Genomic DNA, 15,839 nt, shown 5'->3' on the forward strand with positions numbered 1-15,839 from the left:
GTCCGGGGTTCGCGGGCGCTGCGCGGGCGTTTCCCTCCACATCCCTCTCTTTCCTGGGGCCCCCCCACCCCACACACTTTTACTTTTGTGTAGAGAGGTAGTAGGTATGACGCCGTACGTAATCTGCGCAACTTTTTGCAAACGAACTTGCAGACGGGTAGGTAGGGATAAGTAGTGAAATACCCAACTCGACATCGCTTTTATCCCCACAAACATCTGCCACATATCTATCCGGTAAGGGATCTTGAAAGAAAAAGAAAAAAACAGACTCAGGTAACACAACAAGAGTGAGGTGTCAGGTTCCCAAAAACTAGCACCGTCGGGAATCCAAACTTTTCCGGGGTTCGGGTGGCGGACTGGGGAATTATTTCTGGGGAAAAGGGCTCCTGCTTTCTGACCAAGGCGCAACAGCTCTGAGCTGGGGAATGAGACGCCCAAATTTGGGATAAGGGATTTTCCTGCTTCTCCTCCTCCCCTCTCAAAACGTGATACTCTCAACCATTGTGCCCAGATCCGTACAAATCTGTGGAACGTTTTTTCTTGATGGAATTTCTCGACTAAACTACTAACATGACCAGACTTGCAAAGAAACAACACTCCGTAGGAGACACAGGAAACTCAGGTTTGGGCTTAAAGTACAAGTTGTGTATACAGACACACCCCTTTCATAAGGCGTTGGATATTTAATCTTGATCCGCCTATTCCGCAGGGCTGTATTGTTTCCCCGGGGGTGCGTATGCGTACGGAGTATGTGTGTGTGTCATCGAAAGGGAAAGGGACAACGCAACAACTACCTTTTTTTTTTTTTTTTTAAGTTGTCATTACGCCGAGTGAGTATAGATAGCATAGCGTAAGGTACAACTTACGGATAACGCCAATGCGACTTTACTCCCCTTTTGCCCAGCCAACATTAAGCCCTGCGAGGCCAACCCTCCATATGTACAACTATTCGTAAAAAACCAAGGCAGGTATCTTCCAGCCCAGGTTCCAGGTTCCAACTCCCAACCCCATTCGTAAGGGAAAAAGAAAAAAGATGATTTTTCTCTGTTTTAGTTGGTGTTATTTGTCCCATCTAGGCCCTATCTTTCATCCATCTTCTTTGGCCCCATGTCGTTCCATGGCTGGGGTTGGTGGGCTCTTGGGCGGTTAACTGACACACGCATACACACCCCCATGCCTGAAAGTCACTACTCAACTTCCCATACCTACCCCTTTGGATCGTCGTCTGCAACTGGATGGCAGCATGGCTTGTCACTGCGCGGATAGATACGGATACATTTGATCAACGTATCCGCAATCTGCACTTGTTACAGAGAAGCACCTGCAGGCTGCATCCAGCATTTCATCTTTTGCCTGCCGGAGTCACTCCAAGCGCCTTTCCCCGGAATCTTTGCAAAAAGAGACCCCAGGATTGTACTGCTCATGGCTCGACATCGTCATCAATAGTGACAGTAGCCCCTTCCCCGACTCATGAGCGCTAGTAGATCCTGATCGACCGAGACCCGTGGAGAAAGATAGGGCAATCTTGAAATCTCGACATTTTTGTGAGAGCATTGAGAATGGGGTCCGCGAGACCCCATTTTGCCTATCAACTACCTACGCCAAGATGGGGTGGAGGGAGGAAAGGAAAGGGCAGGAAACAAGAACCACTTTGCTTGTGTCAAGCCATATCTCGGCCAAATCCCCCAATGCCCCATGCCAACTTGAACGAACATTTCGATAAACCTGATGGAATGATGCGCTGATGTGGAGTTTCGGCGCAGGTGCAAGAGTCAGTTCCCCTGGGTCCCAAGGACCCCTCCAGCAAGTCAACAACCCTTTTTCATGCCCCCCCCTCCGGCTCTCGAGCTCTCTTCCCTACCATATCCGTCCTTGTCCCTCCCGTCTCCAGGATTCAGGAGAGTGAAAAAAAGGTCTGGAACGGACGGCATTACGTATTTCTCTGGGGGATGATATCACACCCTGCCCCACTGTCACTGGCATGAAGGCGTTGCGTTGGCATCGATTCTGACACTTTGCCTGGTTTCCGTGGGGTAAGAAGAAGAAAAGAACAGAAAAGTTTTTGTTTGACAACTCCATAGGATCTTCGTAGCCGGAAGGATGTTTTTTTTTTCGTCCTCCCCCCTTCCCCCACTCGCGTCCTGTGTATATCAGATCATTGCGACGACATAAGCAAATGTTGTCGGCCAAGAATAGCATGATCCGGAGCCTGCGGATGCTGTTCTGTGCAACGGAGGGGCCAAAAGGGGGCGCGGCCAAGACAGTGACATTCAAAAATTCCCTTAGTGTCCCCAGTTTCAAACGGAGGTCGGTGAATGATGACTCAGAAAATGTCACTGTCATTTTCCCCATACTATGGCGGGGGGGGGATGGTGTGGGTTAGCTTTCTGGGGATGGTTGCTTTTTGCCCTTGCCGTATCCCATTTTCGGCCACCAAGGGGTGGTGGGCTCGGTAGTTGGGTGGCGAGATGCTGTTGGGCCAGGAACGCAACTCGTAAACTCCTCCGACTCATCAAAAATCAGCTTCTTTGGTTTGTGCGCCGAGCGAGCAGCAGCAGCCCAGCCACCAAAAAGTGTTTCTGCACAACTCGGACTGCCAGATTGCGTTGCGGTTCCTTTCCGTCCCTTTCCTCGGACGACGACAACTCCGGCCTAATCATGCCCCAAGGTTTTGGGCTGAGTCGTTGAATACCGCTCACTTGTTGTCGGATTCACCAGTGAGTCAAGGCACATGCAAACTGCCAGTCTTTTCCTCCCTGTCGCAGCTGAGGCGGCGCGCGAACCACCTCGCCAGTTATAGCCTTTGAGCCAGGTCCGGTGTAGGTCGCATTTACGACAAGACTCGTCACATGTGAGAGCGCAAGCCATGGCTTGTCCATCGGGTGTTGGCATACCAGCCCTTACTGGCAAGTAGTGGCACATCACCACTTCCGACGCAGTAGAGCAGACCTGTAAGTATGGTTTCGGACGCGGTGCAACGTTGGCGTTTGGCCGTCGCAATGTGGTCGCAATGTGTCCTGTTGAGCGGCCTCCAGGAGGCGTACACCGAGCGCAGGGCGGCATGGCGACGAGGGCCGCAATAGCGGGAGTCCGTCCGCTGCTGCTCGATGGTGTTATCTTCCGTGTCGGCTAATGGAAACCTATCCAAGGCAACGCGTGTCTGTTGTGTCTCTTCTGCGCGCCTCCAGATGGCTGCCTCGATGCACACGACTCTCGTCTGCGCCTGTCTCTCTAAACAGAAAATCAAGGCCACGCATGCGTGGTTTGCCTGGCTATTTCCTCACCGCCACAATATTTTGAAGCGATAGGTCAAACTGGGCACACACTGCCACACGAGATGGTGTGGTAGATGCAGACCTCTCCCACAGAGGGTGACTACGTACAACGCTTGAGGATGGGTGTGTTGAATGTGAAAATCGATCGCCAAAGCCACGGAGCAAGTTGCAGGAGGAGTGGAGACCGGGGGAGTCTGGGGGAGAGCGGCATGGCGTCTTTGGCCTACTTGGAAGACGTTCCGATTCGAAGAGCCCTGAGATGGAATTGCTTTTCGAGACAGCGTATGCGGGCGAGGCCGCCCTTCAAAGGATTGTGCACTGTCGCCTGCCGTGTAAGTTCAAGCGGCCAATGCTCCCGGGGAAGGGCGGAAGATTGGGGGGGTGCGGGAGAGAAGAGACGAGACATGACGCGGATATCCAAGTGAGTGCTAAGATTTAGACAACCGGGTCAACGAGATGTATCCAAATCTCGGGAAGAAACCTGGGTTGCTTGGCTTGTGACATCGCTGGCTGGATGGTTTGCTTTTTGAGTGACGGCCTGACGCCCATATTGCGCCCCCAAGAAGGACGGAAAAGTCAAAGACAGTGAGCACTGCTCGGCGGTACACCTGTTTGTTTGACTCCAGGAGTCAGGTCCTTTGGCTCGATGAGCTTGTCGAAACATGATCTCGCAGTTGAGACACCCTCGCGGGCGCTTAGACAAAAGGACAGTGACACTCCTTCTCTTGATCGTTCCGCCTGACGCTGACCCGAGGACTGGGGTCATGGTGTGATGGCGCTAATCTGCGCTTCCAACAGACCACATGCGCTAACTTTCTGGATGAGAAGGCCAGCTGAGATGGGGGGCTGTCTTTCTCTTGACTTGGCAAAGCCTCCCGGGTTGGGAGAAGAGGGTGTCGCAATTTGTCGCGGTTGCAGGGAGACGCAAGCCAGGCTGACCAAAGTGTGGGGGGATCTAGTAAGAATCTCGTCGATGAGAAGATAGGAGATGCCGCGCCTGTCCGATGACCTCCGGCGCATGACTTGGTTCTCACTTTACTTTGATATGTCATCGCTGGTGATGTGCGCGCAGCTCACGCCTGTCACCGCAAGCAATGCCGTGCTCTCTCCGGTATCCGGGGGCTGCTGAAGACCACATCCCGATTGCGCCCGAAGCTGCTCTTATCGTGACTCCGAAGAGATGTGGCTGGCCCCATCTCGCTTTCTTCGGCATTAGCCATCATCGTTTTGCACACCACACCCTCTTCAAAGTTCAAGCGGCGCGGGCAGGCTGGTGTGTCGGCGTTGTGTGAGCCCCCCCACGAGCTGCCCCACGAAATTTACCCCGGTATCTAAAGCGCGTTTTGACGTCGTTTTATGGAGTTGTGGGGGAGAAGGCGTGCTCTCATGCAACCTTGTTGGGACAGCCGGAATCTTGCGCCAGAATGGGCGATAAGCAACCAGATCCATCCATAGATCTCTTCAATGACGCAGCGACCCCATCCAAGTTATCTTGGATGATAACACGGATTCAAGACCTCTGTGAAGAACACCATCTGTATCCGTACGCCCAGCTCTTGTCCTCTTGGCCTCTCCCACAGGCTACGCCGTTGTTTCGTACCGTGGGCTTGGCCATTATTGCTGACAGGCCAGCATGCCCCGTGTCAATCAGTCTTTCCCGCTGTGTGTCAGCGAGCCAGGGCCTCGGTATGCCGATGACAGGTTGACGGTAAAATTAGGACCATCCCTGAATTGAGGCGAAGCTGAAGCCTGTCCCGTCCCATCCGATCATTATCCGTGCCGTCAATCCGCGGGATTGGAAATCAACATACGGAGTACCTACACAGGAGCTGATTTCCTCGCACCTAGCAAGCGTAGTCTTCGGGACTTGGGGTCCTAGGTGTCACGGTGCCTTGGTGAAGGTTTCGCCCGCAACTCCCGCTTGATCTAGTAATATGTCGGACCTGTTTCCCTGTCCGACAAGCCGTGACTGGTTAGTATAATGGCTTTTTCCCGCCGTTGGCGTAGTTATGAGTCTGGCAGCACGCCGTGACCACTGACAACGCAAAATCGGGTTGTATCTCGGCATCTCTCTCGGGCGCCATCTATCCGCTGTGCCTCGGGAGCTCGAGGTGGACGCATGCTCCGGCTGAAGTCATGGTGCGACGGATCGACAGGATGAACTGGCGCTCTTGTGCTCTAGAGTGTACCGGTTATCCGCAGGCATCTCTAGTTGTCGCTCGCATACGGAGTACTGCGAATATCATCCAACGCCATACGGCCCATAGCCCATGGTATAGCCGCTGCAAGATTGATAGACCAGCGTACCCCATTGTGGATTCCAGCCTACCCATCACTACAACCCTGCGGGCGAGGTGCAAATTGCTTAGTCCAGTGTGGGGGAGAATCATGGTATGTTTGATGTTGATTGCCCAGCGAGCGTTCGTTCGTCTGGGGAAACGGGGATTTGACAACCTTCTAAAGTCCCTGATGCTGCCAATTTGGCGCAATGCATAGTCTTTTGACGATTCTAGCTTTGACGCCTAGCGACGAGGACTTTGGCGAATATTTCACCGTTGGTCAAGGCGGTTGCAGATAACGACGGCCAAGCGCTACCATAGTGTAATAACTTAATAAGCGTTGTAGGCCACGGAATGGTCTTCCCAACGGGTAGGTAGCGGGGGGTTGATCCTCCGAGGCGGACCACGGGTCCGAAGACTCAAGACATCCATTGAGACAACTTGGGAGGATGTGTGGTCTGCGTATATCAGCTGTTCAGGCGTATTTGGGCCTAGGAACGTAATCTTCCGCCGTCGGAGTTGACGCCAGAGGCCTTCTGATTCTCGTCATCAATCTTTTCAAGCCCCTCGAGATAAGAGCTGTACAATAAGGAGTTGTTGCGACGCATCAATTAGCCATGTCTCGAAGAGTTGCTGACATCAGACACCAAGCAGCTCAACCAGTCGATATGGGAAGCTGGTAGGAGACGCTGTGATTGGAGCGCCAGTTTGGCCACGGGTAGTGACAGATGGCTCGTTGCGTGGTTCGGTCCTCGGATTGGCGCGCTGCTGTATCTAAACTTTGGTAATCCAAATGGCGAATCGACCGTTCCAGGCCAAAGAAACCCCCCGCATCATGCCCACTTGCGCGAGCCAGGTTCTACCCCGGCGATACCATTGACAAGCCTCATGCGATGAAGTGCTGGTAGTGTAATTGTGAGCTAGTTCTCTCAACTAGGCGTGGATGGCGGGTAAGTGTGCAGCGACCGGAGAAGCGGGACGAAGAGTTGGTTCGATACCGGCTGAAAAGGATTGAGGAAGTGTGCTTGTGTATCCGAACGGATACGGGGGACTGATTATTGATCGAGAACAAAGCTAGAAAGGACACAGACGAGAGGCCAGGAATAGACAAACTGGCGAGACACGGGGGGAGAACCGGAACGGTATCCGAAGAGTCGATTTCTGGCGTTCTCAGATTCAACCCCTTGCAGGCCGTCAAGGCTGCCGAGATGCACAAGCAGTTTGTGTTTCAGTGTGCTCAGGGGCGGTTTGCTTGCTTCCCGTGCGTGCATGATTCCGTCGACGGATTTTGCTGGCGAGAGTGTTGAGACCCTGAATCATAATGGAGTCGAGAAGAAGACGATGCAACGTCCGGTCCTGGTCCCCAAAGAAACACCATTGCTGTTCTGTTCCTCCTTTGGGTAATCCGAATGAAGTGGGGGAGAGGCTTTCATGAGCCCTTGATGAAGGAGCTTCCGGAGCACCTCCAAACATCAGAGATAGGCAAGCAGCCCCCGAATCTCCCCTCGGTCTGGAGACTGGTGGTGCCGCGGTGGTCGGTGGAAGCCGAATCAGGAGAAACGGAGGGTAAATTCCGTCAATCAGTAACGACGAAAGGCGCCAGGCCTGTGGTACCGTCTTATTACGGCAACCCCGGTCCGTTCTGGGGGAATGGGCTGGGGAAGGCAGGGAGCAGAGGGAAGGGGCGGGGGGGGGAGGCACGACGGGATTGACCAGGGGAGGGGGGCGTGTGGAGGATGGGGAAGGATAGCGGGTGGTGCAGCTGTTGGAATAGCAGGCGCGGCAGGATCTGGGAGCCTCCTTCTGACGCTGGACGGTCTGACCTTATCTGTGGGGAAACATCGAAAGATGTTCCCCAAGCGGGTCCTGGCCTGAGAGTGAGGTGGTGCCGGTGGTGACTGCCCTGAACATCGATGCGCTGCCAAGCTGCCCTGAGGGAGGCAAGTGGCTTCTTTCCTTCCATTTTCCATTCCTGCCCGGTTTGGATTTGGAACCGAATCCCGGCTCCGGGTCCCCTTTGACCTCCGGGACATCCCTTCACCTCAACTGAGGTAGTAGGGCACTCCCAAGGTTCCCTCTTCATTCGCCCTTGTTGTGTTTTTTCCAAATCCCACGATTCACACCCTTCGATCCCCTTCCGAGCAATCGGCCAAACCCCCCCCCCAGGCCTATCTCCCGCGCCCCAGCTTTCTGTCAATGATTTTCGGCTTGCGGCATGGGTATCCAAGATGGCGAAACCGGTAGGGGAGTGTTGATGGGAAAACCGCCGATTCACTCCACTTCCTATTCTTCCTCTCGGTGCTTCCTCTTGCCTAATCCGACCTAGATTCTCTCACTCTTCTCGGCCTTACATGAGAATTTGACATTGCATTCGATCCAAGAGCCCCGTAGCACTACAGAAAGCCCGCAATAGACCCTGGAAATCGCAAATACATGATACACTAATAACTCTGTATTCGTGTTGATACGATAGTCGAATGGATTCAGCCGAAAAAGGCCTCTCATTCCCCAGATGGAGAGCGCGCCAATGGAACAGCAGCCACCATGCTTATCGGCGCAAAACAACGGCCAGGTGCCTGGACCCTGGATGGCGGTTGAAACTCCTTCCCCTGGCCTCTATGCCTTTATTGACACCTTTGCCGCCTCAATCAGAACTTCTGCCCCTCACCGGCGCCTCGGTGTGCCTTCAGCCGCTACTACTCACCGTTCCATCCGGGACCCTAACTTGCGTCGATACGAGCCAAGATGCGTGGGTACCATGCCCTCGATGCGAGGGCCAATGCAAAGTGCATGGCATGTCACCCTGCCCAATTTGTTTCGCATCTCGCGCCCTAGAAGTTCGTTTGCTCTCAAGACCTTGATATCCCGCAAAAGGATTCATACGGGGTACTCAATAAGCGTTGCTGCTGCTTCACAAACTGTCTAGGTCATACGATGGTACCTTGCGTATGTACGCAGTATGCACCGCCTTATGGAGACATCAATTTGGCACACCTGCATCAGTAAACCATGTCTGTCAGATATCGTTGATAGAAGTCATGGCCAGATTGTGTATACAGTATCGTGTGATTACAGTGCACAAAAAGCTCTGAATTCTTATCATCAATCGCCTGCATTGCCGTTGTGGTCTTCTCCGCAAGCCAAGCGCCTTTCGCTGCATCTGAGCCGAGAATATTATACAAGTCCGGCACTTCATCAATCAAGTTCATCCCATCTACGCATTCTCCAGCTTTCCCCGCCGGTACCCCCGTGTTCTATCACCGGCCCCTCCATCCCGAGTTACCCAAGAACCGACCAACGACAACTCCGCTCAAGGAGCCTCATCCGCCGCGCTACATAGAGTATCATCGGCCTTCTCCACGATCTTGGGATCTGTCCTTTCCGGATGCCGGGCCGGAACCCGATCACTCTTTCCGTGCGGGGGCTAGTCTGCGCCTCTCCCATCCCCAAATGTTATGTCGTGCAGTGCACACATGGGATTACGGCCCGGGGAAAGCGTTAATCTTGATACCGGCTAAGACGCCCGTCGGAGAGGAGTTTGGCTTCACCGAGTGTGGGAAACCTCGTCACCGAAGTATACTCTTTTCGATGTAAACGGTTAGCCGGTGGCTTGGGACGAGACTGGCCATGTTACCATCCAGACACCCTTTCGAAGACGGAAGCCGGTATAGCTTACTTACTGAATAGTGTGGTGGCCTAGAGATTTGACTGGCTGATGGGTTGATTGGCCAGAGGGAGTGGCATCAGATGAGATAAGTCTTGATAGCCGACAAAGCAGATGCGCCCATGTCTACTACATGCCTTGAATCTATCTTCAGTGCATTGGTTAACTTATGCATGGCCAGCTGCTGGAAGAAGAATCTTCAACTGACTTCTTCCAAGGTCATGAGGAAGCATATGCTCGTTCGCCCTCTGAGTACTTTACACCTGACCTGTCCAGATACGCTTTCTATGCTCTTACACAGGGTCCCCGAGGCATGCCCCGTAAGTGAAGTACAGTTCCTGACACAATCAACTACTAAGTCAACATCGACACTATCAAATTCTGGCGATTACTTTTCAAATGTCGATGACGATGTTTTACCTAGCTGTCTGTTTTGTGCCTTCTCGATTCAGTAATGCCAGAAAGTCTTCTCACTTCAGATCTCTTACTTTGCTCACGCAAGTCCCCTCAAATGCTCATCACACTTTCGGACTTTCTGCTCATGAGCTATACTCCACGAGCATTTGAATTTACAATTCTGTGGCTTACGCAGATGCAGATGAAAAGGATTGACATTACCAGGTATCAGTCAGGCCTGTAACAAATTATCAGGTATGAAGAGGAAGAGGGCCCCTCAGTTGTTTCAATGTGTTAGCCGTGTCTTAGAGAACGATTTGAGAAGTCGGCAAGATGTTATAACCGTCAAAAAGGGACCGATCCGCGGTTCGAACGCGGGACTCTTGCAGACAATTCAATGAACCCAAAGCAAGGATCTTACCACTTGACCAATCGGCCTGACGGTTGATGTCTTCTTGTTGAAATCACTGCAATCGAATTCGGAATAAGATTGAAAGGTTTGTGGTTGGGATGGGTCGAATACGTGAGGTGAAAGGCTTGGTGCGGGCGGTGTATTGAGTCATCCGGCAGGAGCGAGTGTGGAACGACCTCACCTGAACTCATGACACCTCAGGAAAAAACGGAAGTGGAATGTGCGCCCGAGTCGTCAGGTCCTTGACGAGAACTTGAATTTCCCCGCCGCCTTCCAAAAAAGTAAGCTACTTGGCACCTTGGCAATTGTTGGAAGGAGAAGGTGTCCCTACACATACAACCACTACCTTCCGTCAGGGACGCTTCCCTCGATAAGCAGGTGTCAAAAGGATGAGATCGTGGTGCTTTCCCGCTGTAAAATCTTCTACAATCGTTGCTGCGGACGGGCTGTAATGAAGTCTGGCGTTAGTATAGGCTTAGTCGGTTGAGGGAAGTCGATGGCGGCTTGCTCTTGACGATGAACGTCGGCAGACGACGGCAATTGGAAATTTACGTCGGCCAACACCTTCCATCATGGAACTTGTTGCTTTCCACTATGAGTTCCTGGGGTTCCTGGTGTTACCATGTTGAGGACATTCTATACGTGTCTCCCAACTTGTCCTCCTTCATCAACCCTGGACCCCCTTTCTCGAGACGCGGCTGTTCCTCCAGAGCGTTGTCTCGCAACGAGGCTTTCTATCTTGAGGGCATCCTGTAAGTCTCTATACCCACGATAGTCTGTAGCAGCGCTGACTTCTTTCTTTAAGAGACTTGCGGCTGCTTCCGATCCTTTCAAATTCCGTGCCCACCTCTCCTTCACCCCGCCTAGACGACAGCCATGCGAGAACTCCCTCCTCTACAGCTCGACGGCATCGAAGCCGAGATGGATAATGACAACACACGGCCCGATACTTCGAAGAGCTCGGACGAGCCTAACCCGTCTTCGTTCCGGCCTCGCTCGAAGAATCAGAAGCAACATCGGGTTAGATATCGCTTTCTCACTCCCTCCGAATGGGCTATCGTTGCTCATGGCATCGGCGGTGTCAATGATACCGAAGGACACATTGCCCTTCATCCTTCCTGCTGGTATTACCCACCCAAAGGTATCCCCAACGGACTGTACCGAGATGTCATTTGGCACCGGACCAAGTACTTCTACATGTACCACGGCATGAGCTCCATTCGATGGGTTGCCTATATTCTTCAGATCATTCTCGGCGCGATTCTCACCGCAATCGGTTCCATGTCCTTCAAGAACGGCACTCCCATCACCATAATTGCGGCTACGAACACTATCAATGCTGGAATACTCGCACTTTTGCACAACAGCGGACTGCCCGACCGTTACCGCTCCGACCAGGCGGAGTTCGATGAGGTTGAAGACCACCTCAAACAGATCCTCGACACTGGTATTGTCCCGGAGAGCATGTCTGTTGACCAGGCTCTCATCCATTGCTTCAGTCTCTATCACGAGGCTAAGAAGACCGTAGCGGCAAACATCCCGGCAACTTACACCCCCAGCTCAGTTCTCGGAGCTGGTCAGCAGGTTGGTGAACCGCAAAAATCCAGCGCCACAGGTCCAACGACACCCAACGCAGCTAGCGGCGTCATTGCAACCAGACTTTCAGTGGCATCACCAAAAACAAGTGAGGCACAGGCCATCGAGGAGAAATGAGGAGAAATGAGAAGGCGTCGTGGCATAGGAATGAGAGGATAGGCTGATGAGAAGTTTGTATTACCCGTCCCCTGAACTATCGTGGTATCGAAGGATCCTTGGTGCCGTTTAGCCATGGCCTTGGCAGCAGTAGATGATATAATCCCTTGCGTCAAATTGGGATGGGGATGAGTGAGAAGGACAAAGATGCATTCTTAGACCTGTTCGCTTTGTATCTAATTGTGTCGTCTGGAGTGGCGGGAGCGAGATTCTTGGAGCAACGTCATGGACTATGAGGATGACAAGTTGAAGTGATTCGACTAAATGAATACATGTGCTACATGCCCTCCAAGCCTTGGCAAGGATGCTGATATCTTACACTACAAGGAAATGCTTCTCGTACATGCTCTTATTCCAACGCACTGCCCTTTTGTGTGCCGGGATCATCCCCAGTTGATGCCGAGGAACCTGACGCCTTTCTTTCCAGAACCGGTCGCCGTGTCTGCGTTCTCGAGGTAGTGTCGCTGGTGCCCTCTGACATCAACGTATAGGTATTTGTACTCAAACTCGCCAGAGATGGGCGTCTTGATCATGTGCAGGTAAACCACGCCCCTGTTGAGGGGTCCCTCGACATGGAAGTGCATCAGCATATGCTCATGACCTCTCGCATCCTTGTTGATAGTAGAGCTATTCAAGTTAGACTTGCAGAATTCTAGTTACGGGGAGAGCGACATACGCAATTGGACGAGCTCGTCGCCACTTGTTATACGTTTCCTCGCCATGGCAAACAATCTTCTTCGAGTCTCCCAGCATTTCGATGCATTTCTGATCGGCCTTGATCTTGTCGACGACTCGGTTGAAGACAGCGGTTTTGCTGTCCGGAGAGAAGACGTCTGTCCACAGGACATATGCAACTCCGCCCTATTAGACCACCTCCATCATTAGCTACTAGTTGCCGCGGGGTAGAAGTCATCTGACTTGCCGTCACTGCGATACCAGCCAGAATCAACCCAAAGTTGAAGGTCTGCTGTGTCGCCCTGGCTGCCTTCTCTCCCCCAGACAGTTGCGACCAAGGTACCGAACCATTGTCGTTGAATGGCGTGACTTTCTTCCGTTTCGAGCTGGTTGTCGAGGCGGTCGTTCCGAGACCATACTGCGTCGCATAGCTTCGCTGGAGTAGCAGAGGTTGTAGTCGGGGCGCAAGACCCAGTCTCGCGGTTGCGCGGATCGCATTCGAGCAGGTAGTCGTCTTCATCATGGTGGTTCGACGTCAGCCATCGTACGGCCGCAGCAAGCAGGGTACGGTAGTGGTCGAAAGAGAGCTCGGCAGTCGAAAGTTGGAGCTCCCCATGTAGCTGGTCTGGGCGAGCTCTGCAAAAAGCCTCTTGACCGCCCTTGGCAGAATCTCAATTGCCAACCCACTGTGGGGGAATCGATCTAGCCACGTTAGGTCTAGCGCTCTGGCTACATGCCACTTCACCCAAGGGCGGCGACTGCCTCCTGAACTTTTGGACACGAAATTCAGATAACTCCGCTCTCTGCTTCGCTCTCGCTTGCGCATCATTTCTGTACCCGCAACCTGCACCCTCTTTCCGCTCCCTTTGATATTTCGGCCTTCGCAACAGGTTGCGCTTTCACCTCCAGGACCAGAAGCACACAACTGAATTGTTGCCAGTATCGTCACGATGGCTGCACTCGCTTCCAAGCAGCAGTCGCTCAAGATCTTTGAGAAATTGAAGACTAAGCCTGCGAACAAGGTATGCCCAACACCATGCACCCCCTTATGCCCAAAGTTCGTTGTGCAGTGCTGATTGATTTGCGCACCCCCAGATCTGCTTCGATTGCGGCGCCAAATATCCGACATGGACCTCAGTCCCCTTTGGCATCTACCTCTGCCTCGACTGCTCGTCTAACCACCGAAACCTCGGTGTCCATATCTCCTTCGTCCGATCCACCAACCTCGACCGTACGTGTACTCGATGACCGTCTACCCTTTCCCCCCTTGACTGACCCCTACGATAGAATGGCAGTGGGATCAGCTGCGCGTGATGAAGGTTGGCGGCAATGAGTCGGCCACTAAGTTCTTCCAGCAGAATGGAGGTACCGCGGCCCTCAACAGCAAGGACCCCAAGACCAAGTACCAGTCCAACGCTGCTACCAAGTACAAGGACGAGCTGAAGCGCCGCGCCGCAAGAGATGCTCAAGAGTGTGTATACCGACCTTAGCTCACAGTTGCCGGACAAGCTGACAAGATAGATACCCTGGCGAGGTTGTCATTGCCGAAGCCACCGATGCCGACACGTCTACCCCCGCCGGCGAGCCGGACGACGACTTCTTCTCTTCCTGGGATAAGCCCTCTATCAAGAAGCCCACGCCCCCCATTTCTCGCACTTCAACTCCCCCGACCGTCGGCCGAACCGCCTCACCCTTCCTCAACGCCAACAACGGTGCCGGCATTGCACGATCCTCCTCGCCCCTGTCCAAGGCCGAAGGCGATAACAAGCCCACGGCCGGCCGCGTAACCACCTCTGCTGCGCTGCGCAAGACTACGACCTCCACCGGACCCCGTAAGGCCAACATCTTGGGAGCCAAGAAGGCCCCCAAGCTTGGAGTCAAGAAGGTCACGGCTGATCTCATCGACTTTGATGAGGCCGAGAAGAAGGCCAAGGAAGAGGCGGAGCGCATCGAGAAGCTGGGCTACGACCCCGAGGCCGAGGAGGAAAAGAAGGCTGCTAAGGTGGATGTTGTCGCGGCTCCTACTCCCGCCGCCCCCTCGGGTGGATACGGATCATCCAGCCATACCCGTCAAAAGTCTGACGCCGAGATGGAGCGCTTGGGCATGGGCGTTCGCAAGTTGGGCTTCGGCATGGTTGGTGGAGCCAAGGGTGCTGCCGCAGCGCCCAAGAAGGCTGGAACTGGTGGTTTCGGTTCCGTTGGCCCCATCAAGGCCAAGACTGAGGGTAAGGAACTCACTTTACCAAAGCCAGAATGCGCAACTGACAGCAATGCAGATGAAAGCGAGAACTACGCACGCAGCAAGTTCGGCGCCCAGAAGGGTATCTCCTCTGACGAGTTCTTCGGCAAGGGCTCTTTCGACCCCAACCAACAGGCCGAGGCGAAGAACCGTCTGCAAGGTTTCGAGGGCGCGACCTCCATCTCGTCCAACGCGTACTTTGGCCGTCCCGAGGATGAGCCGCAAGAGGAATACGGCGACCTTGAGGGCGCCGCCAAGGACTTCATTCGTAGATTCGGTATTACCGCTGGCGACGACTTGGAGAACCTTGGCCAACTGGCCGGCGAAGCCAGCCAGAAGCTGCAGGGTGCCATCCGCGCTTACCTCGGAAGCTGAGCGACTCGACATGACACAGTAGCAGCAACGTCATTGGAGATGACAGAAAGGAAATTGGAATTTCACTTTGCCATAGAGATATAGAAAAGCGGCCATGTCCCAAGGTCCCCCCCCTCAATGTTTTAGAGGGACGAATGCCATACGCCAGAGGAGGAGAAAGGTACGAAAGCAGAACGTTGGACAACGGCAGGCGGACGCGAAAAAAGGATACCTTGTGTGCTTTTCAGAGTCTGGGAGGTTGTGGTGTGGGGTCTCGAGGTTGGGACCGGGGGAAAAGACGACGCATGCTGAGGACCTTTTATTTTTTTATTTTGAGATTTGAGTTGCATCCCGGCATATGAGGGCGTACAGACAGAAAGCCGGCGACGGGGAGTGATTGACACTTGCTTGGTTGGTTTGGGTCTAATACATAAGTATGAATGAATATAATTGAGCTTCATCACTATGTTCTATCCCAACTCCGCTTCTTGGCGCTGGACAAAGTGATCGTCGTCGTATCTGCGGCTGAGGACATGTGTGGAGAGAGGATGCTAGTAAGGTGCCTACCTACCTTAGAAAGCATGTGAAGTATCCACTCCGCCGCGCCTAGCCTTTAGCCTTCCAGGGTCCATCGTGTTATGCGAGAGGGCGATGATTAGGAACAGGGCGGCAAACTCTACGGATACAGACTTGAGCGCAAGAGAGTGCGAGAACACGTTACGCTCTTGACACAGCCGTCACTGACGTCCCATTTTCTGACTGGCCACTTGTTAAAGAAAAAAGTTAATCTGAT

The 15,839-nt window shown here is 53.2% G+C and overlaps 4 protein-coding genes and 1 non-coding gene across 5 annotated transcripts; 2 read left to right on the forward strand and 3 right to left on the reverse strand.

Annotated features, from left to right (window-relative positions):
* Window positions 1-1,705: 1,705 nt before the first annotated feature.
* Window positions 1,706-2,502, reverse strand: BDP81DRAFT_45851 (uncharacterized protein). Its single transcript, XM_060593422.1, has one exon. It carries the CDS (start codon window positions 2,350-2,352, stop codon window positions 1,858-1,860), a length of 495 nt encoding a protein of 164 aa, XP_060443748.1. The 5' UTR covers window positions 2,353-2,502; the 3' UTR covers window positions 1,706-1,857.
* Window positions 2,503-9,967: 7,465 nt separating this feature from the next.
* Window positions 9,968-10,052, reverse strand: BDP81DRAFT_t208. The gene has a single exon. It is a non-coding gene; the product is annotated as a tRNA-Pro (tRNA).
* A 412-nt stretch (window positions 10,053-10,464) lies between these two features.
* BDP81DRAFT_377125 (uncharacterized protein) lies at window positions 10,465-11,739 on the forward strand (the record flags this gene model as incomplete). The annotated part of the gene is made up of 2 exons (XM_060586773.1): window positions 10,465-10,778; window positions 10,832-11,739. The coding sequence occupies exon 2, from the start codon at window positions 10,903-10,905 to the stop codon at window positions 11,737-11,739; it is 837 nt and encodes a 278-aa protein (XP_060443749.1). The 5' UTR covers window positions 10,465-10,778; window positions 10,832-10,902.
* A 116-nt stretch (window positions 11,740-11,855) lies between these two features.
* BDP81DRAFT_482208 (TIM21-domain-containing protein) lies at window positions 11,856-13,051 on the reverse strand. Its single transcript, XM_060594994.1, has 3 exons — window positions 12,701-13,051; window positions 12,455-12,639; window positions 11,856-12,405 (listed from the first exon to the last, which is right to left on the reverse strand). The coding sequence occupies exons 1-3, from the start codon at window positions 12,974-12,976 to the stop codon at window positions 12,162-12,164; spliced, it is 705 nt and encodes a 234-aa protein (XP_060443750.1). The 5' UTR covers window positions 12,977-13,051; the 3' UTR covers window positions 11,856-12,161.
* A 199-nt stretch (window positions 13,052-13,250) lies between these two features.
* On the forward strand, window positions 13,251-15,512 carry BDP81DRAFT_351623 (uncharacterized protein). The gene is made up of 5 exons (XM_060586215.1): window positions 13,251-13,475; window positions 13,549-13,684; window positions 13,741-13,924; window positions 13,975-14,678; window positions 14,730-15,512. Exons 1-5 carry the CDS (start codon window positions 13,404-13,406, stop codon window positions 15,065-15,067), a joined length of 1,434 nt encoding a protein of 477 aa, XP_060443751.1. The 5' UTR covers window positions 13,251-13,403; the 3' UTR covers window positions 15,068-15,512.
* The last annotated feature ends 327 nt before the right edge of the window (window positions 15,513-15,839 follow it).

The sequence above is a fragment of the Colletotrichum phormii genome, assembly GCF_030913505.1.
Source record: "Colletotrichum phormii strain CBS 102054 chromosome Unknown BDP81scaffold_13, whole genome shotgun sequence".
In the NCBI taxonomy this organism is placed as follows: Eukaryota; Fungi; Ascomycota; class Sordariomycetes; order Glomerellales; family Glomerellaceae; genus Colletotrichum; species Colletotrichum phormii.